The following is a 26,907-nucleotide window of genomic DNA, read 5'->3' on the forward strand; positions in this document are numbered from 1 at the left end:
TAGAAGCATAACAAAAGCAAACCCAAGAAGGAGAGAGTGCAAAAGCTAACGTGTATCAGCAAATGGATTGTTAGCAGGATCCTACGAGACATGGTGTTGTGATAGGATGCTGAATTTTGGCAAACCCAACTCATGATTGTGAAGGAAATGAGGACATGTGCCTTTGTTCAGTCATAGCCTATGTGTGTTTGTGCTGGCATCATGAGAAATAAGTGTGCTGGTGAACTGTTTGCCTTTGACATGTGAAAAAAACACACGAAACACCCACATGTCAGTGTGTTGTTTCTTAATGCCCTCACTCACTCATAGAAATCTATGCATACTGATTTTCTTCTTTGATAAGCTCACATGATTTAACTTTCAATTGCACTTTTCTCCAAAGGCCATTAAGAGTTGGCATATATGCACGTCTCCCTCTCTTCAGGATTCCCTGTTGTGATTAAAGCTAAATATTGTTGTGTATGTTAAATCTGTTTTAGACTGGGTGTCTTTAGCAGGCGCTCCCATCCTGTTACTAGTCTCGTGCTGGTTTGTTTTCTGGTATGATCAGTATTGTGCATAATTAACAAAAAGATGGAAATGACATCAGAACTACAATCTGGATATTGTGCTGCCTACACATTATGCATGGCTTAAAGCAAACAAAGTGTGAAAAGTGCCACCAACGTGCTTAGCAGGAACAGTCCAATGAGCCTTTGCATTAATGGCCCGTCCGTCAAGCTGTGTGTATTACTAAAGTAATGAGCCGACCAGCAAATCGGACACAGTACGAGATTTTAGAAAACATCACTGGGCTTTTGTCCAAGAACTGTCATCTGATTTTGACATTTGCATCACATGCTGATGTCTTTGACTGTGTGGAAACTTTGTTGGAAGCTTCAGTCTGCTTGATGGAAACAATAGTTTGATGTTTTGTGAGTTTTCAGATTGTCTTGAGAAGGATGCAGTGTTTAGTGAAGTACGTTTTCTCATAATTGTTATGGAGCGTCTGCAGTTTCCGCTGAGTTGAGCCTTCTGTGAACTTTCTCCACTTCTGAGGCTCTTTTAGTACTTTGTTTTAGGACAATTGTGCAAAAAGACTTGCTGACTGTGAGTACAGACCCGTGAGCAAAACAATGATTTATAATATATAGATGTCATCTCCTCCCAGAATCCCTTGGGCTCAGATGAGGAAGCAGTACTTCAGCTCTGGGGTCAACAAGAGATCGCTGGATACCATTGAGAGGGCGGCCTTCTTTGTAACCTTGGATGACGAGGAGCAAGGCATGAGGGGAGATGACCCAGAGGGGAACTTGGACAGCTACGCCAAGTCTCTGCTTCATGGGAAATGTTATGACAGGTGAGGAGGTTTTATGGATCTGGTATATTTAAAACGGTGTTTAGTGCCTTCAAGAGCCTAACTGCAGTAAGCATTGTATAAAAATTGGAAAGTGAAGTTAGATTTGTAGCATTATTTGGTTCATCATGGAGACAAAAGATACTTCATCACATCACCACTTCGAGTAGAATACATACCCAAGGGAATGCTCTGGGAATACTGTGGCAACTGATCGCTTCATAGTCCGTCCATGTAAGAATGATGTAATGTGATGCTGATGTTTTCCACATAGGAAAAATGATCTTTATCTCCATGCATATAAGATCTTGGCTAATCGTGGTCCATCTTATTGTAAAGACCTGAAAGTACCATGTTACTCCAAACAAGTACTTCACTCAGTGCCTCCGAGGATATTGAAAAGTAGGATGAGGTAGCACCTTCAGCCTTTAGGCCCCTCTTCAGCTCCAAGTTTGCATTAGTGAGACGGACACTTTCTCTGCATTTAAGATTAGGTTTAAACTTTCCATTTTTATAAAGCATATAGTTAGGGCTGAGTCACATGACCCTTAACACCCCATGCCTTAGTTGCAGGGGGAGAGTGTTCCCACTGTTGCCAAGTGCTAGCTCATAAGCTCATATCATTGGACTTTCTTGTAGGGGCTTTCCCTCGCAGTATAAAGTGCCATGAGGTGACTGTTGTTTTGATTTGGACACTTAACAGGGACAAATTTGATAAATACTGCAAAAAATGGACTGAATTTACTAAACTATTGAGCTCAGATTGTAAGAGTGGAAGAGTACTCCACACGCATGCCTGCACACACACACCAAACATCTCCACCTCTGCTAGACACTTTTTTATGCTTTGTTTTGGTGTCTTTTGTCAGTTCATTCAATCATGTGTCAGAAACATACTGGTTAGCGTGGCAAGATTTGTACATAATAATGGCTGGTTTCACCTGAAATACCAACAGAGTAGTACACAGGACGGCAGGAGATTAGTGAAGTGAAACAAAAATATAGTAATCAGTAGAGCAGGGCGATATGACCAAAAATATTTATCACGATATACATTTGAAAATTTGTGATAACGATATAACTGACGATATAATTGACACGAGACAAAATACTTTACAACTCCACAACTTTATTAGTGCAAAAAACACATCAATGTATTTTCACTTAAACAAGCAGCTGTTTTTTATGTGCATTAAAGTTATAGAAAAATGTAACAGTGGAAATGCAAATTCCTTGCTGACAGTTTAACCAAAAGGCATTTCCAGTGGAAATTGGCCGACACATCCTCAGCATAACCATGTATAATATCCACAAAACTTAAATGGCCTGCATTTGTATAGCGCTTTTCTAGTCCATAGGACCCCAAAGCGCTTTACACTACATTCAGTCATTCACCCAGTCACACACACATTCACACACACATTCACACACTGGCGATAGCAAGCTACATTGTAGCCACAGCTGCCCTGGGGCGCACTGACAGAGGCGAGGCTGCCGGACACAGGCACCACCGGGCCCTCTGACCACCACCAGTAGGCAAACATGGGGTTAGTATCTTGCCCAAGGATATTTGGCATGCAGCCAGGAGGCAGCCTGGGATCGAACCACCGACCTTCTGATTAGTGGCTGACCTGCTCTACCACCTGAGCTACAACCACCCAAAAAGAGCAAAAAGAGCTTATACACACACAATACGGTAATATTATGTTGAAGCACAGTACGTATCACTCCGCGAGGCTCCTGCCTACGACAGCCGTAATGCTCCGACAATCCATCAAGCGGTGCGGCTTCGTAGCTTAGCAAAGTCGTACTAAAACATTTGACAGATTTTCGAGCGCCGTGTACATAAAATCGTTTCGAGGTCAGTAAACACAACCAGAATTCATACATAAGGCTCACGGGATTATAAGGGGCTCTGTCGACTTTCAGAAAAATCTAAGGATTGATTTTAAGTGTGCCGTATTTTCCAAACAACACAGTAATAACGACGGCCCGCTAGCATGCGCTACCAAAAATAGTGCTTTGTTGTGTATCTGACGGACGAAAGCTAAACCAGTTCCACACCAGTGAAGTTGCAGCATTTTTACAAACCAATTCTGGTCCATCCGTTTCATTCAACAATCCACTTTCGCTCTTCTCGTTCTGCGTCGCCACCATGTGCGTATGTAAACAAAGGCACTGCGCATGCGCGTTTTACTCATATTCTATCGCGATATTTCATTTTCCTATCGTTGCCCAACATTACACCGGTATTACCGTGAACGGTATGATATAGCCCAGCCCTAGTAATCAGTTTCTAATCTTTAGCTTTTGTTATCTTATGACAGATGCTGTCAGCTGCTATGTGTATCTAGTCATCTTTCTTACAAAACAGTGTAACGTGATTGAAGCTGCTCAGTGAGTCACACCTGGCAAAAAACTGAACATGGAACATGGCTTTCCCTAAAATACAACCAGAGGGGTTTAGACGCAAAAATGTTTTTTCTTTCGTTTTGATCCTCAGACTGCTGCATGTTTTCCATGTGGCACATGCACACACAAGCAGCCACACGCACTGTGGAGATGGTGCTCTAAACTTACTGCCATCTTCAAAAAAAGAGTTCGATACAAATGAGCTTTCATGTGGCCTGTTCTGCTGAAAGTAGCCGATAGAAGATAAGAGCACTGGTGATAAATACTTTGTGTGTACTAAGGAGCACAAAGTGCCCCACAAAGAAATCTGCATGATGCATTTGGAACATTCTTTTGGATCTTGAATTACTTCATGTTCTGCACTTCCTGTTGATCGTGGCTGTAATCAGCGATTGCTATCATTGTGAATTTGTTACTTATATACAACCAAGATAATGACGACTTTATTTGTCCCAGAAGTTGCAAAGTCATTGCGTCACAGCAGTTAAAATGGAGATGATGCCAACAGTAATAATTACATCTCTGGAGAATAAATGTGCATTACTAGGAGTTCAGGACTGAGGTCACAGAAACATTCCTCCGCAGCAACATGTCTGTGATTACTCCACTTCTCACAGGCCTCAGGCTGCCAACGATTCTCCTTTGGTATAGTATGATATAATGGTGACAAAAACCACTATCAGACATGTAAAAATAAAGGATTGTGATGAATCCTTTATTTAATCCTTTACTTTCTTCACTGAAATTCAGCTACAGACACCAAACAGACACCTGAGGCTGATCTGGACTCCACACAGGAAACCTTGACAGAAAGGATTGACAGATTTAAAGCTCTTTCTGTGCGGGGGATGGTGCGTGGAGCAGTTTGTCTCGCAGGGTAGTCGTCTAAACTAAATGCGTTTTAAGAATACAATACAAGGAAAAATAAGATGCATGGATATCTGCATGGCATCGGTATCATTGTTGTTGTGACACTGGTTATAGACCTGGCCCTGTTCCAATCTGTTTTGTCTGGTCTAAAGCCAGGATTCTTATTTCTGCATCTGCGACTCGACTCGGGTGTCAACCTTTACACAAGCTGTGGCAACACGCATCTCCTTTTATGCTTTATCTTCTCTCCTCTCCAGGTGGTTTGATAAATCCTTCTCCGTTGTGATCTACAAGAATGGGAAGAGCGGGCTGAATGCAGAGCACTCCTGGGCTGATGCACCAACTGTAGCGCACCTTTGGGAGGTGATCCTTGGTCTTATTTCTGAATTTGTGCTGACATGCATTTATCACACAGGGATGGCACAGCTGCAAGTTGAAAGTTCCGGATGGAGCCAGTTCCAGGAACTGGCTGTGTTAAAAGAATCTGATTGTGTTACAGTATTATCTTAGAAAGCACAGCAAAGAGGAAGTGACACTTACAGGGACACAATCAGACTTGAACTAATGGCCTTCAACACCCACCATTTTTACCACAGTGAGATAAAAGCAAGACTAAAACATGCTATCTGATAATATTAGCAGCGTTTATTAATTTTACTTGATATAAGAAGCAAAACTACTAAGACTGCAGAAATCTGTGTTTCAGTTACATGATGATGTTTAAGAATGAATATTTCTAACCCTGAGTTAAGAAGAGAGGAGAGCAGAGATTATCTTTAGGCAGCAGTATGGTTTCACGCTGAGAAAGAGCACCTTAAACTGCATGTTTGATGGTGGATGGTGGAGAATGTCAGAAGGAGCTGCACTGGGTTTGTGGATCTAGAGAAAGCGTATGATGGGGTACCAAAAGAGGAATTTTCATTGGCAGTGAGAAGAATGGACAGACTTAGAAATGAGTACATCAGAGGAACCGCTTGGGTCGAGCATTTTGGAGGAAAGGCTGAGACGCTTTGGACATGTGCAGGGGAGGGATGGTGGATATATCGGATATAAGCAATGTTCCCTCTAAGCTACCCTCTAATTGCGCACTGCTGGCACGTCTCTGCACACAGAAAATCTGCGTTGCGCACAAAAAAAAAAATCTAACCTGAACTGAAATTAAAATTAATACTTTAACAATTCTGTTTTGCAGTGTTAGTCAGTAAGTGACTGGCTGCTCCCGTATGGGATTAGAACGATGCCACCTTATCCCATAGTCCAGCCAATGATGCGATTCACATTCGTATCTACGCAGCTAATCGGCGTCGTTGACAGGCTATGGCAGCGTCCTTATGTGCCGACGCCGGTGTTTTAGCTGGCAAAGCAGCTGATGTGGAATGAAGCCACGTTAATGACAACGTGTACAACCATTGGAGATGTGAGCAGGACAGACGGAACAACTGACGGGAAAAGTGTGGACTTTACACCAGTTTTTAAATTGTGTTGATCGGCCACGTAAAACCAGAGTTATGATAAAAATATCTGCAATGTTTGGTTTTCTTCCTGAATACTGTCGTAGTTTATATTTACTGCGGGAAGAAACGGTAAAAACGGCATTTTATAAGAAAAACGCTCGAAAGCCTGTGAGCAAAAACAAAAACAAAAACAAAAAAACCCGCCCTTTCCTATTGGTGGAAAAATGCACCATCTCGACAAATCAAAAAATGATATGGCAACATGGCATTTAGTTGTTTAGGGAGGGGGAAGTTTTAGGAGTGACAGCGTTTAGCGCAAATCTTGTGTAGTCAGTGTGTAGTCAGTGTGTAGTGTAGTCAATAGTTTTGTTGTGTGTGTCAGAACAATGAGGCGACTGCTGAATGTTACAGGTGTTACAGCAGTGATACATCTCCTGTTGTCAGGCCTGCAGGTATCAGGCTGTTGTTCTCCTTCATCTCATAGTGGACAGAAATTATTTTTTGGAGTGGCACAAATGATTTGTGTGGCATCAGATTTGATGCAGAACAGCTGATTGTTCTGTAAATAGTTTGAAATGTTTATTTAAAAAAATGCCTTGGCTGCATTTTTAGGTAATGTTTTCAAAATTGGAGTTCAAGTAATTTTTACTTCCTATAGTGTTAACATGCTACACAGGTCATGAACAAGATTTTTTTTACATTTTCATTGTAAGTGGGCTAAAGCAGTTAATTAAAAGTCGTCTAACATAAATGTAAATGCTGTAATTTGATTATTTTAATAAACCATGTAACTTGGATGGATTCGATGCCGGCGTGACCACAGTGCACACGTCTGCTGTTGCTCACAGTGGTCCAAGGGACCGCTCAGGGAGTTTGTGTGTTCGCTCAGACACATGAAACATTAGAGGGAACATTGAATATAGGATGTTAAATATGGAGCTGCCAGTCAGGAGGAGAAGAGGAGGACCTCAGAGGAGCTTCATGGATGTAGTGAAAGGAGGACATGCAGACGGTTGGTGTGCTGGAATAGAGAGGGTTAGCTGCAGGCAATGATCCGGGCAGCTGAAAAGAATAGAGTGCATTCATGTGTATATCACATACATATGAATGCATCATGTTTGTCTGAGCTAATTTTAAATATTCTACTTAAGTAGCTTCTTCTTTTGGCCAGTGATAAAGAAATATTTGATCCTTGAGTTCATTTGTTAAGCTTTTATGTTGCCAGCTAGCCTTAATTATGCACAAGGGTCTTACCATTGTTATCTGGTTTAGTCTGAAAATCCAAGAAATCTAGACTTTCTGTAGTTTCCTGTCTATAAAAGGTTTCCAAATGTTGCGCTGTTGACTCTGGCTTAATAAGTCCAGTTTGTCACAGATTTTGTGGTTTGTTTGATGCAGTGTTGCAAACCTAACTCTGCTTTTTAGAGAGAACAGACTTCCTCTTGGCAACTTTTCCAAAAAAGCCACATTAGTTCCGTCTTTTTGTAATTGGGCTCTCTTGTATTTTTGTGTCGTCCATTTAAAAAAAAAAAAAAAAAGCTTTTCTCCCCTTTTATAATGGGGTACATTTTTGCAAGTATGGCTGTGCTAACTCTCATACTAAATCTCAGTAATCTTTTCCTTCACTATTATTTTTTTCCTCCAGTACACGCTGGCCACAGATGCCTTTCAGCTAGGCTACACCGAGGACGGCCACTGTAAAGGCGATGTGGAGCCTTCTCTACCCCAACCTCAGAGACTTGTCTGGAACATCCCGGCAGAGGTAGGAATGCTGGGCAAGATGTGTGTGTCTGATTAGTGTGAAACTGCCCTCACTTGTCTCAAGATATGGCAAAGTAACTCGCTGGAATCTCGTGTGCAGGTTGTGTGTGTATAATAATAATAATAATGGATTGGATTTATATAGCGCTTTTCAAGGCACCCAAAGCGCTTTACAATGTCACTATTCATTCACTCTCACATTCACACACTGGTGGACGCAGCTACGGTTGTAGCCACAGCTGCCCTGGGGCAGACTGACAGAAGCGAGGCTGCCATATCGCGCCATCGGCCCCTCTGGCCAACACCAGTAGGCGGTAGATGAAGTGTCTTGCCCAAGGACACAACGACCAGGGATCGAACCTTCCGGTTACAGATACGCTTCCCAACCCCCTGAGCCACGGTCGCCCTATATATGATGTATGCATGTAGGTGCATGTCTTGACACCATGTTAGACCATCTTGCCCTTACAGACTCTAGTCTGATGTACATCAGATGTGATTTAAGTCTCACTGTTTAGTCTGTGAAGGTTCTCAGTCATGCAGGTGATCGTAGTCTAAGGAGCTTGGAAAAAAAGGCATCTGAACTTCTTGAAGTTACTTGAAGACGTTTCACCTCTTATCTGAGAAGCTTTCAGTTTTAGGGTCAAATGGTGGAGTGTCTCCCCAAGAGGGTCATAAACCCCTGTTGATCCTCTACCTTATTGCACAAGTCAAGGTGTGAAAATAGGTGTAGGTCACAGTCAGCCAGGGTTTCGGGTGAGCTCACTGTGAAACCTAGCCGCACCCTATCATATGATTTCCTGAAGTCAAAAGGCCCAGGGTGTGAGTGGGCATTAAGGCATCTGGGAAATGATCTCAAAACTGGATTATAGATGGCAGACAGTTGGTGTCGTAAGCCAGCGCCTCTGTTCAAAGATGGTCGTTCACAGTGGACATAGATGGTTTCTATGAAATTGGTTGACTGGCTGCTGGAATGTCTTTCCATTTGGAACAGTCCTGGGTTGGCTTTGGCATTTCTTGATCATGTTCCGTTCTTCTCTGCATGATGCAGAATATTATTCTGAAATCTGTAAGGGATTTTTTTTGCATTTTTTTCACTTGCAGTCAGATTACCAGGTGGTGGTTAACCAGTCTCTAGGCCTGCGTGACTGAGACCTTGGCTGACAGCGAGAGCACTGTCAGAGTATAAGACCAGCTCAGCAGTTTGAGGGGTGAATTTTAATTTTATCCCACAACATTAACTGATGGTGCAATTAATAACCCCATCTTCCTCATCAGGATTTGAGTGAAACTATTCTAAACTATAACTTTCACTGTCACTGAAGCAAATTATAATTGAACTGGGAGATTTCCTACTGCTTTCCAGTCAGGTCATCAGGGAGAACAGGCAAACTTCACACAGGAACAGTTTGAGGTTTCAACCACAAACCTAACTACTCTATTATACTGATATGCTAATAATTGTGTTAGCATGGGTTCGTTTCCAGTTCAACTGTCACTTTGCATTTTGAGAAAGAGTTCCGGTCTCACTCCCAAACCGTCTAAGCTGTGAGGTTACGTCCGCAGCAGCAGCTTTTTAGCTCAAAATGATACTTGTCATGGTGCTAAATGCTGTCAGCAGGGTGGGAGGAAGGCAGGTGCAATTCAGCAGTGAGGGATCAAGGGTCGCGAAGTATTGAACAACTCTGCTGCCCTCTTTCCTTGAGCTGTTTTCACTCTGGTTTTCTTTTTTGTTTTTATGAACTTTGTTCAAGTTTCTCCATGCTAGCATTAAAACAGTGTTTCTGTACTGCTCCCTCTGCCTTTGCAAGTGTTTGAATAAAGTAAAAGATATTGTGGGCCGTGGCAACGCTCACAGCTATGAAAATGTCAATTGGTGTCAGTGGAAGCGGAAACAATTGAAGGATTTCAGACGCCATTAAGCCTTCTTCTGTAAGACCTGTGGCTCCACTTTGGGACTGCAGCAGTGACTACGTTCATGAGCAACACATAAATCTTCTGTTGGAGAAAAGCTGACGTACATTTTATTCCACAATGTCTCCCCCACCCACTGACATCCTGACAGAGCAAGCCCAGCGCATTATTCAGTAGCAGGAGGTGCATGAAACTGCATCCTATTATTTATTTTTAGTGTACAAAGTGCTGCCATGGATGGAAATTAGGATGCACAAAATAATTAGTCCTCAAAACTACTGCAGGTTAAAAGGAACTGAAAACATCACAGTAAAATGAAAGCATGATGTAACAGGTCTTATCCTTTACCAGCAACCAATTTGATGTTTAAACAGTAGTAATTCCATTTTATACTCATTGAGATAATAGTTACTGTGTTATCTGCATGTCTTAAAAATCACACACACAGACATGGATAAGAACCTCTTCCTGAAGACTTCTGTAAACTCTAAGTAGGTCTTGCTTAACTTAACTTTCAACTAAGTCAGATTGTCTTCTTATAGAAAAATCTACAGTATAAGGAGAGACTGTTTTACTGCGCTGTAGTGTATCGTCCACCTGGCCTAAACAGCATGTTTTTAAAGGAGTTCAGTGACTTTTTATCCTCGACTTTGAAGCTGTCCAGACTGGTTATAGTCGGGGATTTTAATATACGCGTTGATGATGACTCTGACCTCTTTGCCAGAGGTTTCCTTAGCGTCATGGGTTCTTTTCATTTTACTCAGCACACCAAAGGACACACACTGGACCTTGTTTTTACTTTAGGTTTAAACATTGATTTTATTTGTACTGAGGACATTTTTATTTCGGACCATCGTTGTTTTCTTTTTAACCTGTCTTTTCATCTGTCCCTCTCTCCTATTCGACATGTGGTTAGCTCTCGCATCTTAAATTCCTCTACTGCTGTTAAATTTTCCGATGCCTTTAATTTAGTTTTATCTCCTTATAACGATGTTCATTTTTTAACAAATCTTTTTAATAATCATTGTGTTTCTATTTTAGACAATGTTTGTCCTGTCAAAACTAGACTAGCTCCGGTTTCAAAGTCGTCTCCCTGGATAAATGACAGCATTCGCTTCTTAAAGCGTTGCTGCCGTAAGGTTGAGCGTTTATGGAGGAAAACGCGTTTGCATGTCCATCTCCTTCATTTAAAGGACCTTTTAGTCTCTTTTAACATTTCAGTTCGAGATGCGAGGGCGGCCTATTTCTCAGACTTAGTGTCTAAGAGCAGAGGTAACCCCAAGGTACTATTGTTGCTCCTGCTCCACATGCTGTCCCAATTTCATCAAATGAAGATTGTGAAAAATTTCTTTCTTTCTTCGTTGAAAAAGTCAGTAACGTGAGGAACAATATCTCTCCTTCTGTGTCTCTCTTGTCTGCTCCAACTCAAGCTAGGCCTGTAATTTTAGAAAGATTTTTACCTGTGTCCTTACCAGAGCTGGTCAAGTTAGTTAATTCGATGAAAGCATCCTCCTGCTCTCTTGATATTTTACCTGGATCTTTGTTTAAAAATGTCTTTCAGTCTATTGGTCCCTGTGTGCTCACAATTATCAATACCTCACTGGTTTCTGGTCAGGTCCCTGTTTATTGTAAGAATGCTGTTATTCACCCACTGTTAAAAAAACTAAGCTTGATGCTTCTCTTCTTAGTAGCTACAGACCGATTTCAAAATTACCGTTCATTGCTAAGATTTTAGAAAAGGTTGTGGCTAAGCAGCTTAGAGCTGTTCTAGATGAATACAGCATTCTGGATAAATTCCAATCTGGCTTTCGTAGAGCTCACTCTACTGAAACTACACTTCTTAGAGTCTCCAACGACATTTTGATGAGATGTGATGCAGGAGAATGCTCCGTTCTGTTGATGTTGGACCTGACCTCCGCCTTTGATACTGTGGACCATCATATTCTGCTAGATAGGCTGAGACACTGGGTGGGTATATCAGGGGCTGCTTTGGACTGGTTTGAATCTTATTTGCATGAACGATCCTTTTCTGTGGCTACCTCTAAGTACAGTTCCTCTTCTACTTTTCTTGCCTATGGTGTGCCACAAGGTTCAGTTTTGGGGCCTTTATTGTTCTTGCTGTATTTACTTCCTCTTCAACACTTATTGAGCACTTTTAAGGACATTTTGTATCACTGCTATGCAGATGATATTCAGTTATATATCTCCTTTAAGCCCCATGATGTTTCCAAGCTACAGATTTTGCATAAGTGCATAGACTCCATTAGAGGTTGGATGGCTGGAAACTAGGGCTGCACGATTTTGCATAAAATGAGAATCACGATTTTTTTGCTTAGAATTGAGATCACGATTCTCTCACGATTTTCTTTTCCAATATAAATATTTATTGCACTTATTAACTGCACATCAACTTCGTAACAGTTGAGACTGAACATAAAAACAATAAATAAACATAAAAACAACAAATGTCTCACATTTTGTCGTTGCCGCAAAATGTTGTACTGCTTGTAGTTCCGTCTCCACCGTTGCTCGACACTGCGTGTATAGAGCAGGTAGTGCAACATTTTTTAAATGGTTGCGGGACGGCACTGTGTAGCGTTTGTCTAGGATGTTGATCATTTTCCTAAATCCCTCGTTTTGCACAGTGTTGGTGGAGCCATATCTTTGGTCAGGTGATAAGTGATGGCCTCCGTAATTTCTTTGTGCCTGCGGGAGTTCGACGGGTATGGGGAAGCGCTGTATAAGGTTCCCGTTATTGATGTTTGGGTGGTTGACCGGGACGGATTTTCTCCTGTCACTTTCTTGGCCTTTACAGCTTCGTCATCTCTCAGGTGCTCTCCGTTGTTTTTCCCTGCCAGCTAACTTCTGTATCACGTGGTATAACCCTCCGCCCTTGTCATTTGTTGAGCAGGAAGAGTGAGCGCTAGTTTTCATGCAGCTTATGTCCCGGATCAAGATGCGGTACAATTGTCATCCTTTTTTTTTTTTTTTTTTTTTAAATCGTTGTCATTTCGAAATGAGATCGCACATAAGTATGAATTGAGATCGCGATTTTCTAACGATTAATTGTGCAGCCCTACTGGAAACTTTCTTCAACTAAATGAGGAGAAGACTGAAGTCCTTGTTTGTGCTCCTAAAAAATGTTGTACCTAGTGTTATGGAAAACTTGGGCCCACTTGCTACATTTGCCAAACCGTCTATCAGGAACCTTGGTGTTAGTATTGACTCAGCTCTGACTTTGGATGCTCATGTAAAATCTCTGGTTCGCTCCTGTTTTTAGTTGTTCAGAGAGTTGTTCAGAACGCTGCTGCAAAGCTTCTGACCACGTCCTCCAAGTACTCCCATGTCACACCCCTGCTGATTCAGCTGCACTGGCTCCCCGTTAAATTCAGAATCCAGTTTAAGGTTTTGACCTTGACTTTCAGGGCTCTGCATAGACAAGCACCAACATATATAAGTGAACTTTTACATCCATACATTCCCAGCAGGTCCCTGAGGTCATGTGACCAGGGCTTGCTGGTTGTCCAACACACGAGGCTGAAAACAAAAGGCGACAAAGCTTTTGTAACTGTGGCCCCCAGATTGTGGAGCTCTCTCCCTTTGAGCCTGAGATCTGTGGACTCCGTGGTCGCTTTTAAAAAAACAGCTAAAAACTCATTTTAAACTTGCTTTTGGTTGATTTTTAGTTTTAGGTTTTAGCTTCTGTGAAGCACTTTATGATTTTTATCTTGAAAGGTGCTATATAAATAAAATTTTACTTACTTTTTACTGTACTTACTCCCATTCAAACTGTCATTCAAGCCAGCTGAGCCTACTGAGATAATACAGGGATAAGTTGACCTACTCTTGACTCTGGTTTTTGTCCTTTAACCACATCTTCTTGGACTGGATATGGATATCAATGATTTACTAGTCAACTGCTCTAAAAGAAAGCGTCACAAGAAAATCCCACCCCATATTAATGTATAACGGCATATTCACTTATGGTTTTGAACGTATTCGAGTGCAGACAGGCTGGAGAGTGAGTCAGTCTCAACCACATGGAAAGTGTGTGCAGATGTGTCAGCGACGTTATTGTTGCTGTGCTGTTTGGAGCACATCACTTCAGTCAGCCAGAAAGTACGGAAATAAGCTCACACTGTGGTAAAGTGCCTCAGTTTATGAGTGAAAGAAGGAGTACAAGGACTTTTGGGAACCAAAGTGACTGGCACTGAATTTTGCTTACAATGTGACAGTAATCATAGATATTTAGATCTGATTAGCTTGCACAGAAATGCCATTTATTTATTCCAATAAATGGTGTTTATATTCTATTAGATTTGCATGTCTTGATGTTCCTTTATTTTTTTCAAAATGAAATTGCAGTGGAGGGGGAGGAGGTATGAGGCTCCATGTACCGTATTTTCCGCACTATAAAGCGTACTAAAAATCCTTTAATTTTCTTAAAAATTGACAGTGCACCATATAATCCAGTGCGCCTTGTGTATGAATTCTGGTTGTGCTTACTGACCTCGAACTGATTTCATGTGGTACATGGTGCTCAAAAATCTGTCCAAAAAGTGTTTCAGTACGACTTTGGTAAGCTACGAAGCCACACCGCTTGATGGATTGTCGGAGCATTATGGGTACCGTAGTCAGGAGCCTCACGGAGTAATCTGGGTCCTAAACTCCGTCTTCTTCAGGTCTCAAAGTGCAACAAACACTGCGGCATCACTGAGAGTTAAAAACTGTCTAAATTCTTTCATCTTTGATAAAATGATCAGCGTTGCTGCTTTACCAGGTGTAACTATGAAGTTTAACATCCAGGCATCCATGAAAACAGGATTTATTACATTTAACGGAGTTAGAAGTTAGCTAGTTTCCACCTAAACATGATATAGCATGTTCTGACTGAGATATTTCTGCGAAAATTCAAACGTACAGCTCTGCTATCACTTCCAACATAAACGAAGACAGAAAACTAAACAGCAGTGACGTTTGTAGGGTTACTGAAGTTGGGCTAGCTGGTATATAATCATGTGCTACGCGATCGCTAGCGACACAGCTATGTTAGCATAACATAAACACAGTGAAGCTGGAGGATGAACGCTAACACTTTTGCACTCGATAAAAGTTAACATGAGGGTTCCTGATGGTTAGAGACAAATGCAATCGCATAGCAGGATGCTGTAAACGGACCAAACTTCAGTCAGGAGAACAACTGAGATAATCCTTCCACAATACGAGGTTAGTCATTAATATACTGCAACAACATGGGAATAGAGCAGCTGTGATAGAATACAGCATTAATGAATCAATGCAAGAAGAATGAGTTGAGTAAAGTTTGACTTATCTGTTTTGTTTCTGTCACGGTGTACAAGGTGGACTCACGCGCTGCACTCCGGGGATTGATGCACACAAGAGAATTTATTAATGAACAATGTCCAATGAGTGTATATACAAAAGGTGCGGGGCAGTGCTATCTACAAAAGGTGAGAGGGGCAGGGCTCCGGGGGAAATCCAGGTGAACACTCTCTTCTCTCTACAAACAATCCAAACACGAATCCACTCGAACACTCGTCACTCAGGGAACACCAGGAAAACAGTCCAGAGGGTCTGCACACCAAGAAACGCTCGTTAGATTCCAAACACACAACTACATGGAAAAACACTTGCTAGACGCTCAACTTTCACTGACGCGATTCTCACAACGAGAGCGAAGAACAGCTGTTGCTTCCTGGCTTAAACGCCATCCACACTGATGAGGCACAGGTGTTTCCTCCTCCGTGGGCCAAGGGCGTGAACCCATAATAATAATTCATAACTTGGTGCAGTCTGCAGTGTCAGTTTTAGTGAAAGCTTTGGGAGTAGGTAGAAATTCAACACTTCCCAAGACTCTCATTCGCTATAAAACATCTGCTCATAAAATGTTGGGAAATCAGTTTTACCCCGGTTCTTTTTTTTATTCCTCGGGCCTCCAGAGATGCACCGGACTCAGTAGTCATTTTCACAAAAACTTTATTCATCTTTATTCATCTTCATTTAAGCATGCATGTTGGGTCTGTGTTTCCACAAGCCCCGCTAATTCTAGAGACTTATTCATCATGAAGAAAACAAGACAGTCGATCGATCGATTATTTGCGCAAGGGAGGCCTCGTCTGTGTCCACCACGAAAATGACCTCCAGATCTGACCTCCTCCTGCTGCCTTTTATTGAGAGACAGTTCACACAAAACAGGTCAGAACAAAGCCACGCCCCCTTGGTTCTAAGACAAAGCATTGTATGTATATGTGTGAACTTCTGTAAGAATATGTGTGTGTGTGTGTTGCTGATCAAAGGGTCATGTAACATAAAAGCAGGAGGAACATCCTTGGTCATAAAGGGGGTAGTCTCCCCCACACCCTAGATGGTTCACCCTAGATAACACAGTGAAGCCATACAAAGGGGAGGAAGTTTACCAACATCAAACAGACCTTCACAAGGATGTTCCTGTGATTGAAAAACACTACCACCCCCCTCCCAGAATCTTAAGAATCTGGGGAGGGGAGGACAGAAAGAATTCCTTAAAACAATGTACAAATGGTAAACATAAAAATGACAAACATTTAACAATTCACTCTAACAATGCATCTTCTAGAAGGGAAGACTTGCCAGGCCGGTGTCCCTCTGCAAAATCTTCACTCCTTTGTCTGTGAAACACAGTTTTGTAGGAGCAACCCCATCATAAAACCCCCACGGTGTGCTGCAAACTCTGTGTCTGTGTGCACGAGCACGTGAGTGCCTGTGTGTGCGCGTACCTGTGTGTATGTGAGTGCACGTGAGTGAGTGTGCGTGTGGATGTGTGTGCGTAACAGTTTGTGAAATGCACTACACACAGGTACACACACACGCAGGTCTTTATCACCAGATTCCACATTTATTTATAGTTTTCCCTGGGTTATGACTGAACACAGTCTGACAGCTGTCGGTCCCAGCTGATTTCCCTCTCCCTCCTCTCCTCTCACTATAAAAAGGGAAGGAAAAAACCATCAGTCCAAATCGCCATCAGCTGTTCTCACCGGCATCTCCAGCACCGCCCCGTTGAGCTCACTGCACCACTCCTCCCCTGCAGCCGCGCCCGGGACCACACCTCCGCCACACAGTTAAAGCACTATGTGCGTATATCTCTATGTACGCGCCTTCCTGAGGGTCATAAAAGTCCATCTCCCTTCCAAACCAAAGTTATTTAGTTACAAACTTTGAGACTCCCACCCAGGCATGCCCTGAGGAATTTCCACTCAACATTAACCTCTCTTTGTCTCACTTTCACAGTTCAACTGGGGGAGGGTCTCCTAGAAATCTACTCCTAAGCTTATGACACACTCAGGCCTTTATTTACATCCAGGGCAGTGTCAGTGTCTTTACACTAATTCTATATCCTTCTTACACTTTCCTAAACTCTAAAATAAGATAAACATTACTACAATATCCAAGTCAGTAGGGTGAGAACTCAACTGAACACAGCAGATTACTTAATTACAGGGTATACCATAAGTCCAAAGTTTTGTCTCTGGTGGGGCATTTCATGTACAGGGTGAAAGTACAGAGGACAGGGAGCATGCTTTCTTGATAACGCAATCTTTCCATGAAACAATGAAAATCCCAAGTTTTCTCGATCCAACAAATGATGACAGAATTCAGTGTTTTCATGTTGTTATTTTCTGGAATATTCCCTGCTCTTTCAGTTTCGATCTGATTCGGTTTGTGTTATCACTGACTCAGTGGGCGGGCATCTGTAAGGAGTGTAGGAGTGTTTTTAATCTCCTTTCGTCTCCTTTTTTTCCTTCTCTCTCTCTTCTCCAAATCATTCAACCTCAGTCGTGTCAAATCTCTCTTTTTGCATGAGTGTGTACATATGTTTGTGCTTTGGGTCTTGGCTAACTCTGCATCTCACTGTGGCTTGGAAGGTCCAAGCCACTGTGCTTTGAATGTATTTCATTCAGACAGTTTAAATAGTCCACAACTGTGTCATTAAATTGTTGTTGGTGCAGGCAACAGGACTCTGTACTTACGCTCACATTTTTATTTTATTTATTTAATTTTTGTTTTTAGTTTCAGCTAATGTTGGTTTGTTGGACTGTTTCCACTAGAAATGAGCAGAACTGGAGCTCAAACAACAGCACTGTGGTGAGGCTGTCATCCAAACTGGTAGCCTGTCTCATCAATCCTGAAATGTATTCAGTGATAAAATGAAATCCCGTGTGTGTGTGTGCGTGTGTGCATCCTGCTTGTCCTGGTTATATCCTGGTTATTGATTCTTAGAGAAATAAGTATTACAAGTAATACAAATGAGTATTCAGTCTTAACTGTCAATTAGAGTATACACCAGCTGTTTGTTTTCCATGTTTGAATTGCACATTGGAAATAGATTTTCTGTGATCTTGCCTGTGTGGATGTGAGGTTGATTACCCACTCAAGCGTACTCTTTCCATGTACAGACATATCTGCGTAGTTGTGAGTAGAGCAGGGCGATATGACCAAAAATGTTTATCACGATATATATTTGAAAATTTGCGATAACCATATAACTGATGACATAATTGATACTAGACAAAATTCTTTACAACTCCACAACTTTATTAGTGCAAAAAAAACCCATCAATGTATTTTTACTTAAACAAGCAGCTGTTTTTTTTTTTTTTTTTTTTTTTTTTGAGGATTAAAGTTATATAAAAATTTAACAGTGCAAATGTGAATTCCTTGCTGACAGTTTAAGGCATTTCCAGTGGAAACTGGCCGACATATCCTCAGCATAACCATGTATAATATCCACAAAACTTAAAAAGAGGTGATACACACACACACACAATATGGTAATATTATGTTGAAGCACAGTACATATCACTGTAATGCTCCGACAATCCATCAAGCGGTGCGGCTTCGTAGCTTAGCAAAGTTCTACTAAAACATTTGACAGATTTTCGAGCGCCGTGTACATAAAATCGTTTCGAGGTCAGTAAGCACAACCAGAATTCAAACATAAGGCTCACGGGATTATAAGGGGCTCTGTCGATTTTCAGAAAACTCAAAGGATTGATTTTAAGTGTGCCGTATTTTCCAAACAACACGGTAATAACGACGGCCCGCTAGCATGCGCTACCAAAAATAGTGCTTCGTTGTGTATCTGACGGACGAAAGCCAAACCAGTTCCACATCACTGAAGTTGCAGCATTTTTACAAACCAGTTCTGGTTTCACTCAATGATCCACTTTCGCCCTTCTCATTCTCCGTCGCCAAAACGCTTTTTCCGCCATGTGTGTATGACAACAAAGGCACTGCGCATGCGTGTTTTACCCATATTCTATCGCGATGTTTCATTTTCTCATCATTGCCCAACATTACACCGGTATTACCGTGAACGGTATGATATGGCAAAGCCCTAGCTGTGAGCTGAGTCTTGTAACCTTGTAAACCAAAATATCGGAAACGTTTATGTCTGTGCGTCCACAGATGAGTGTGTGTCGTGTGTTTGTTAATGAACCTTTTAATGTGAAGCACTCTGAAAAGCTCTAAGTGGCCTGTGTACTTAGCCATGTTTTTTCTTTGTTTTTTTTTTTTTACAAATTGCTTCTATATAAAAGTGACCTTGTCTTAACACATACAGTCAGTAAAAAGAGGAAAGACTTGGTTTCTGATGAAGCGTAAAGGCTGCTGCTTATTTTTTCCAACATTCACTTGGTCCTCCAACTTCTGGCCTCAACATCATTAAAATCAACAAGAAGCACTTGGAACATAAACTTCTGCCAGAGTGACTCTCTCTCCTGGCAGTATTTACTTTTAAGAGGACAGTGCTGTATTCTGTTGAGTCATTTTGTTTTCTTTTTAAATACTGTACAGTGCCATTAAAAAGTCAGATTCAAGTTTCAAGTTTTCTTGTCATGTTCAGATAAACAGTGTAGCCACATTTATCCATGATGAAATTCTTTGGCTTGTGCTCCTCAGCTTTACATAAGCATATAGAGAGTGTGCAGTTATATTGAGAACAAAATAACAGAAATTAGCAGTGGTAGCAACAACAACAGCAACAACAACGTATTAAATATTAGAGAATTTAGTTGGTATTTAAATTTCAGACAACTTGGTATTTACAAGTTTGTGCAAGAGTATTTGCAGGTTGTACAAAGTTGTGCAACAAGCATTTAAGTAGCATTTGTTGAAGTGACAGTGTGTAATTGTAGTGGTGTGTATGGAATGTCTGCAGTTCAAAAGTCTGATGGCTTGTGGGTAAAAACTGTCCCTGTGTCTGGTACTGTGGGTCTGGATGCTCCTGAACCGCCTGCCGAATGGCAGGAGTGTGAAAGGTCTGTGGCTGGGGTGGCTGGGATCAGAGAGGATCTGTGTCTTCCTCATGCAGCGATGTCTGTAGAGATCAGTTCAGTCCTGGTGATGCGCTGTGCTGATCTCACCACCCTCTGCAGAGCTTTGTGGTCCAGAGCATTACAGCTGCCGTAGCAGGTGATGATGCAGCCAGTCAGAATACTTTCAATGGTGCATCGGTAGAAGTTTGTAAGTATTCTGGGGTTCATGCCGAATCTTCTCAGGGGCTGCAGGAAGTAGAGCAGAAGAGCAGATAAGGGCATGACAGATGTTTACATGGATTACACAAACATGTAGGAGTATGTCATAGATAATGGGTATTGATATTGTTTTAAATAGATTGTCAGTGGTCTTGTTTTTATTCCATTTTCTAATAATTGCTCCAGCAGTCGATCTCTTCTCACCAAACTACTGCCTGTTTGAGATAGGCTTGTGCAGGTGTACAATCTTGTCCCTGGTGTCCTTAGACAGCTCTCTGGTCTTGGCCATGGTGGAGGTTGGAGTCTGACTGTTTGTAGGTGTGGGCAGTAGGGCTGCCACAAACGATTATTTTGATAGTCGACTAGTCACCGATTATTTTTGCGATTAGTCGACTAATCAGATCATCCATTGGACGTAAAACGTACAGCTTATTGCACCAGCAGCATCTGCTCTTATATAACTATCATTAGCTTACAGCTTTAAGTGTTTAAGGTATGTGCTAACTAAAAATAATGAAGTTTGCAGATTGTTTCGGTGAAGTTTAATAAACTCCTTGCTACCTAAAATATAACGGGACACTGGAGTAAATTCTCGAGCATCTCACACTTCTGATAATCAGCTGTCTGCTTGACATTTATTCAGCTGTGTAAAAACTATAACTTTAATCTCAGCCAAACCGATTTACTCAGGAACAAATAAAACACAAAAAAAAAGCCAAACAATAACATTTTTAAGTTATCTAAGTGACTTGTATATCATGTTTAACCTGAGTAGCGAAAGACGGCGGTGGGTTTGAAAACGATTTGCCGGGAATCCGGTGTTCTCACGGCTCTAGTGAGCCGTGCCCCCGGCTAACTATCGAGCTAGTGGGTAACAGACGTCTCCGAAAACGTCGGAGCGCTTTTGAAAGTATGTGGTGTCTTGATAAACTGAGCAGATATTTGAGGTTTACACAGCTACATTCCCGCCTGAAAATATGTTAAACGTTTATTTTGTGACCCAGAAAGAATAATAACAGTAATATTAAAACTAACTAGCTGCCGCCATTGTTGGAAACTGAGCAGGGCTGCGCTATGAATTCTGGGACACAGCTTCTTCTTCTTCTTCGGGGTTTAACGGCAGCTGGCATCCTTGTACATGCAGTGCTGCCATCTTCTGTTTCAGTCCGTTATTACACTCTTAAATCCTACTACTTATTCCTGCGTCTTTTGGGATCTTACAAAGCCTCAAACGACGCGTCGACTATTAAATCAGTCGTCGACGATTTTAATAGTCGACGTAATCGTGACTAGTCGACTAATCGTGGCAGCCCTAGTGGGCAGGTGTCTTTTTATACAGATAACGAGTTCAAACAGATGCCATTATTACAGGTAACGACTGGAGGATAGAAGAGCTTCTTGAAGAAGAAATAACAGATCTGTGAGGGCAGAATTCTTCCTTGTTTGAAGGTGTTAAATACTTATTTTCTGCACCATTATACACAAATTCTTTAAAAATCTTACATTGTGATATCTTGGGTCTGTCTCTCACAATTTTAAGTGAACTTATGCTTAAAATTACAGGCTTGTCTCATCTTTTTTTAGTTGGACAACTTGTACAATTGTTGGCTGCCAAATACTTTTTTTGCCCCACTGTATTTATAATTAGGCAGCTCATTTTTGAAAATAGATGTTAAAGATGTAGCACATCAACTTTCTACCTTGTGTAATGAAGTTGCAGATGGAGCATGGGTAAAAATTAAAAATATAATCTGTTCATTTAAAAACAGATCTGAGTCAATAATAAATAGAGTATCAAAAATGGCACATACGATGATGATGATGATATGGACACTGTAACTGAGTTTAGAGTGCTTAACTCTACATATAATATAGTATAGACCAGCGGTCCCCAACCCCCGGGCCTCGGACCGGTACCGGTCCGTGAGTCGTTTGGTACCGGGCCGCGAGAGTTGAGGCTCAGGTGTGAAATGTTTGGTTTTCAGGGTTTTTATCGGTTTTCAGCGTTATTTTGTTATCATTTTTATCGTTAACTCGGTTTTCCTGGGTCTTTTCACGTGTGTTATGAATAAATCTTCTTTTTTTCGGTACCGGTACTAGTTTTATTTTGTTGTATTTATCCGCGACACCTTAAAGGCCGGTCCGTGAAAATATTGTCGGGCATAAACCGGTCCGTGGCGCAAAAAACGTTGGAGACCGCTGGTATAGATGACGGTGATTTAAATTTGGACTCATAAATAAGAATTGATGTCGACTGGATTTCAGAAAATCATAAAAGTATTCTAGTCATTAAAAGAGACCAACTTCACAATTGAGAGGTCTCTGAATTCCAAACACTGATGAGCGGAAATGGAACATTCCACACATCAGTCTGCTCGGCGGGAATCTTAGATGTCTATTATTAAACGATCCACCGCTGCAGTGCAACCAGATCAGAGATTTCCCACTCATGTTTCCAGAAAAGACTACGCTTTTGCACGCACTGCCTTAATGAACCGACATGTTCCTTAGAGGTAAAAACTTTCATGCAGTTCAAACCACCAGGCAAAGCCGAGTGGGAACATTGTGCAGTTTATTTTTGTAACGCAACCCCGAGACTAGGACTGGGCGATATGACCCAAAATTCATATCTTGATATTTTTTAGCTGGATGGCGATATATGATATATATCTCGATAATTTTTTTTAAGCCATAAGGTAAGAACAAAAAGAGAGTTCTTAGTCAAAGCTGTGTCCTGAATCTCACACAGGCACTTTTATTAACATACAGCGTAGATGTACAAGAAAAAATTACTCAGAAATAAATTATCAGCATTTATTAAATAATAATGCTCCATAAATAAAAGAAAACAATGTTGTTTTTGTGCATAACAAAAAGCTCACAATTGTGCAGTCAAAATGTGAACTAACAGACGCTGAGCATAATAACAAGCAGCTGCTCTGTTCCCAGGTTCTACTGCGTGACCGACAGCCTGGAGTTTGAAATCCGCTTCGTAACCATGTTTCTTAACAGGTGCCATTTATGGTCCTTATACACACACAATACGGTAATATTACGTTGAAGCACAGTACGTATCACTACGCGAGGCTCCGGACTACGGTAGCCGTAATGCTCCGACAATCCATCAAGCGGTGCAGCTCCGTAGCTTATCAAAGTCGAACTAAAACATTTTTTGACAGATTGCTGAGCGCCGTGCTCCACATAAATCTGTTCGCGGTCAGTAAGCACAACCAGGATTCATACACAACAGGGGCGATTTTAGCCCATTTTTGGGGTGCTTCAGACGTAACATTTTAACAACAAAAGTATAGATACTTTTCATACATTGCACCATAGGCAAAGCTACCTCCATTTTAATATTTTTTTATCAATATTTTGTACATTTGTACATTTCAGGGACTCTATTTTTGGAGTGTATTTTATGTATCTGTATTGTATTATATTATACATATTAAAAGTGAATCTCTGTCAAAAAAAAATGCACTCAGTTTACTTTTTACTCACTATGAGCATCATTCATTATTCTCCCGCAGTAATTAAGGTTAGGATATTTTTTTTATTCCAATCCATTCTTCGTTTGCAGCATTTAAATAACCTTTATCTGATTTGATGGTTTTGTTACAGACTGTTACAGTGTTTTTCTTTTCTTTCACAAATGTGGGATTAAATGTACAAAACAGTGATGTCATGTTTTGTGACGAGGACCCAGGCACAGAGAGACTTGATGAATTTAAGAATCTTATGATTTAATAAAGAAATTTGCAGACTTGCACAGAGAGGGTAAAATTATGATGACTGATAATGGAGACGAGGACAACAGACGATGAGGACAGGGAGGAACAGGGGTTTAAATGCACCAAGGAGACAGTCAGAGGGAACTCGGGACAACTGGAGACATTTGAGGATGCAGAGACTGACAGAGACGGGGAAGAAGTCTCATCGTGACGAGTAACGTTTATCTTGCCTGGCTGGGCAGTTCTCTGGGTGCTCAGCACCCCAAAGCTCTGATCCTAGAATCGCCCCTGATACACAAGTCGATTTTTGAGAAAATGAAAGGATGCTAGGCTGCGCAGCCCCTGTGGGCTGCATGTTGTTAGCGCGGTTAGCTCGCTAACACGTCGACGCCGTCCAGCCCCACGCACGGGGCAATCCGCGGTAACTCGTTAACGGAGATTTGCCGTGTCCATCTTGTCGTTGCCTGCAGGTGTAGCGATGGGGGAGGAGGGGAGTTGTGTTCAGTGAAGGAGAGGCGAGGCCCAGTAACGTTGCATAGAGACAAAAGTGGACGAAAGAGAGGCAAACCTGCGGCTCCACAAGTATAATTATAACGTAACACATACTATATCAATAAAAACGATATTGTCACATCTTATATCTCGTATAAAAATATATTGATATTTTTAAAAAAAACTCGATATATCACCCAGCCCTACCCGAGACCCATAGTCTGAAATCAGACTCTACATTCTGACTGGTATCTAATCTAAAAATAAAGCTGTATATTTAGAGAAGTATTTTTAATGAGCACATTGGTCCAATATAATTAGAATGCAGTCAACTAACATTTGTTTTCTCCTCTCTCACTTTTTACCATTAAACTCAAAGTATTTCATTCATTTAAGACTGAATTTTAAAAAATCAGGTTGATTCTCTAACATAAATCTGTTATCTAATTAATTCATTGTGTTCAGGGCAGTAAGATTTTCACCTGAAACAGCAACTTGATTTCTTAATCCCAGTTTCTCAAATCTGTTGCTACACAATGCCTTCGAATGATTTTAATTTCGTGAGATTACAATTATTACTTCTGTATTACACTTGCAAATATTTGTTGCACCGTAAGCTACTTAAGTCGACCATAAATATTTTGTACACTGCTCTACTTTAACTAATACTGCCTACAATCACTTTAAAAAGTAGCAAGAATATTTAAAAATATTTAAAAACACTTTATTAGAAAAGTATCTGTATTTTTCTCAGTATTACAAAATTACAAAACTGGACTTCCAGTCAACACAATAAGTTTGTAACATGCACACAGAACAAAGTAATAAAAAGTTCTAAACACGATGCCTTTCATTGTGCTTGGTGATAAAAGGCTTTGATGCATCAGCTGATGGAAACCCCGAGCACTGTTCTTCAGCTGATCTGAAGGCCATGTGAGGTGTGGAACAAGTGAGATGCTGGATTAAAACTAGATGAGCTTGAATGTATGAGTCTAGGGACGCCGGTGTGCCACGTTCCACCTGAATAGGAATATAAATTCATCCGGTGAGGACAGGAATAGGACTGTAGCTACAGTGGAGTGACCTCGGCACACTGTGGAGTCAAGTAGGCGTTGCTTTGTCTTGTAATTCATCCACAGAAGAAAATGTACAAAGATGGAAGTTAGCATTGGACCAACTGATGTCAAAGACTCTGCAGATATCACTGTACATCTCAATCTGTCATACTAATCTTAAACAAGGGTGAAACTGACAAAGTACTGTTATTTTTCTTTCTGTGACTGTATTGTATAAATTTTTGGTAAACCACTGAAAAAAAATCAGCACTGATTTCAACAGGCCCACGTTTTGGAATAACAGATTTGTTATATGTGGCCTCATAAAAGGAAGTCCAGGTTTGTGCACATTGGCAGAAGTGGAGGAAAGAGAATAAGTGCCTCTTTCAAACAGAAGTCTACGATGACCGGGATGACTGAGAACTTTCAGACATATCGCATAATATCTTAACAATTTTGGAATTGTTCATTTTGTACAGTTATGGATACAGGCTCTGTTTGACCTCTGCTCACTCCTTCAGTCTTTAGCTTTCACTAGAAATGGACAAAACACAAAACTGCTTCCACCTTTATCTGCTGTTGTCTTTTCACCACTGTAATCTAGAGAAAATATTTTCTATACAGAATTGGTAAGAAACCAGACTGTACTGGGTTTTTGCTCAAATGTGTGCGTTCTTTTAAAGGGTGTTGCCTTGTATGGCAGCTGTAAACTGATTTGCATGACAACATCTGGGGCTTTTGGACTTTCACTCAAAATCTTGTCACGCAATGCTAATTTTGCAGTGTGATTCTCTGTGTTTCAGGTTCAGGCTCAGGTCAGCAGTTCTCTAGCTGTTGCACAGGCGCTGGCAGATGATGTTGACTGTCACGTATTTCCATTCAGAGAGTTTGGCAAAGGACAAATCAAGAAATGCCGGATCAGCCCAGACGCCTTCATCCAGATCAGCTTACAACTGGCATACTACAGGGTACCACACAGTGAAAGACTTCTCAGTTTCCAAACAGAGTCTGCAGCTGAATCTTAACAGTCATACTGGATTAGAGTCAAGTTAAATAAAGAAGTGGCGAGCACACACAGACATTTTGTTCCTTTAAATATTATTGCAGGACAACTGATGTATTCATTCAGTCCCGATAGCAGTACTGGAGTACAACATTAAACAAAAACATCAACCAAAAATAAATAAGGACGGTGGGCATCCTGCTCACTGTTTGGATTTAGAAACTCCACAAATAGACAGTTGTTTATCAGTAATATACCATTATTTAATTTACAATTATTATGTACAATAGTCAAAGAACGCAACAACATCACAGCTTGTACAAATAACATACTGAGCAGAC

At 41.1% G+C, this 26,907-nt stretch overlaps 1 protein-coding gene across 1 annotated transcript in view; it reads left to right on the plus strand.

Moving 5' to 3' along the window:
• Positions 1–26,907, plus strand: part of LOC146389250 (carnitine O-palmitoyltransferase 1, liver isoform-like) — a 59,665-nt gene that overhangs the window by 22,922 nt on the left and 9,836 nt on the right. Inside the window, exons 11-14 of the mRNA XM_084926986.1 lie at positions 1,151–1,339; positions 4,876–4,981; positions 7,718–7,834; positions 26,367–26,531. Of these exons, the coding sequence (XP_084783112.1) occupies positions 1,151–1,339; positions 4,876–4,981; positions 7,718–7,834; positions 26,367–26,531 (577 nt within the window). The remainder of the gene's footprint in view (positions 1–1,150; positions 1,340–4,875; positions 4,982–7,717; positions 7,835–26,366; positions 26,532–26,907) is intronic.

This window comes from Perissodus microlepis, chromosome 4, assembly GCF_051167445.1.
Source record: "Perissodus microlepis isolate ML-2025 ecotype Zambia chromosome 4, ASM5116744v1, whole genome shotgun sequence".
In the NCBI taxonomy this organism is placed as follows: Eukaryota; Metazoa; Chordata; class Actinopteri; order Cichliformes; family Cichlidae; genus Perissodus; species Perissodus microlepis.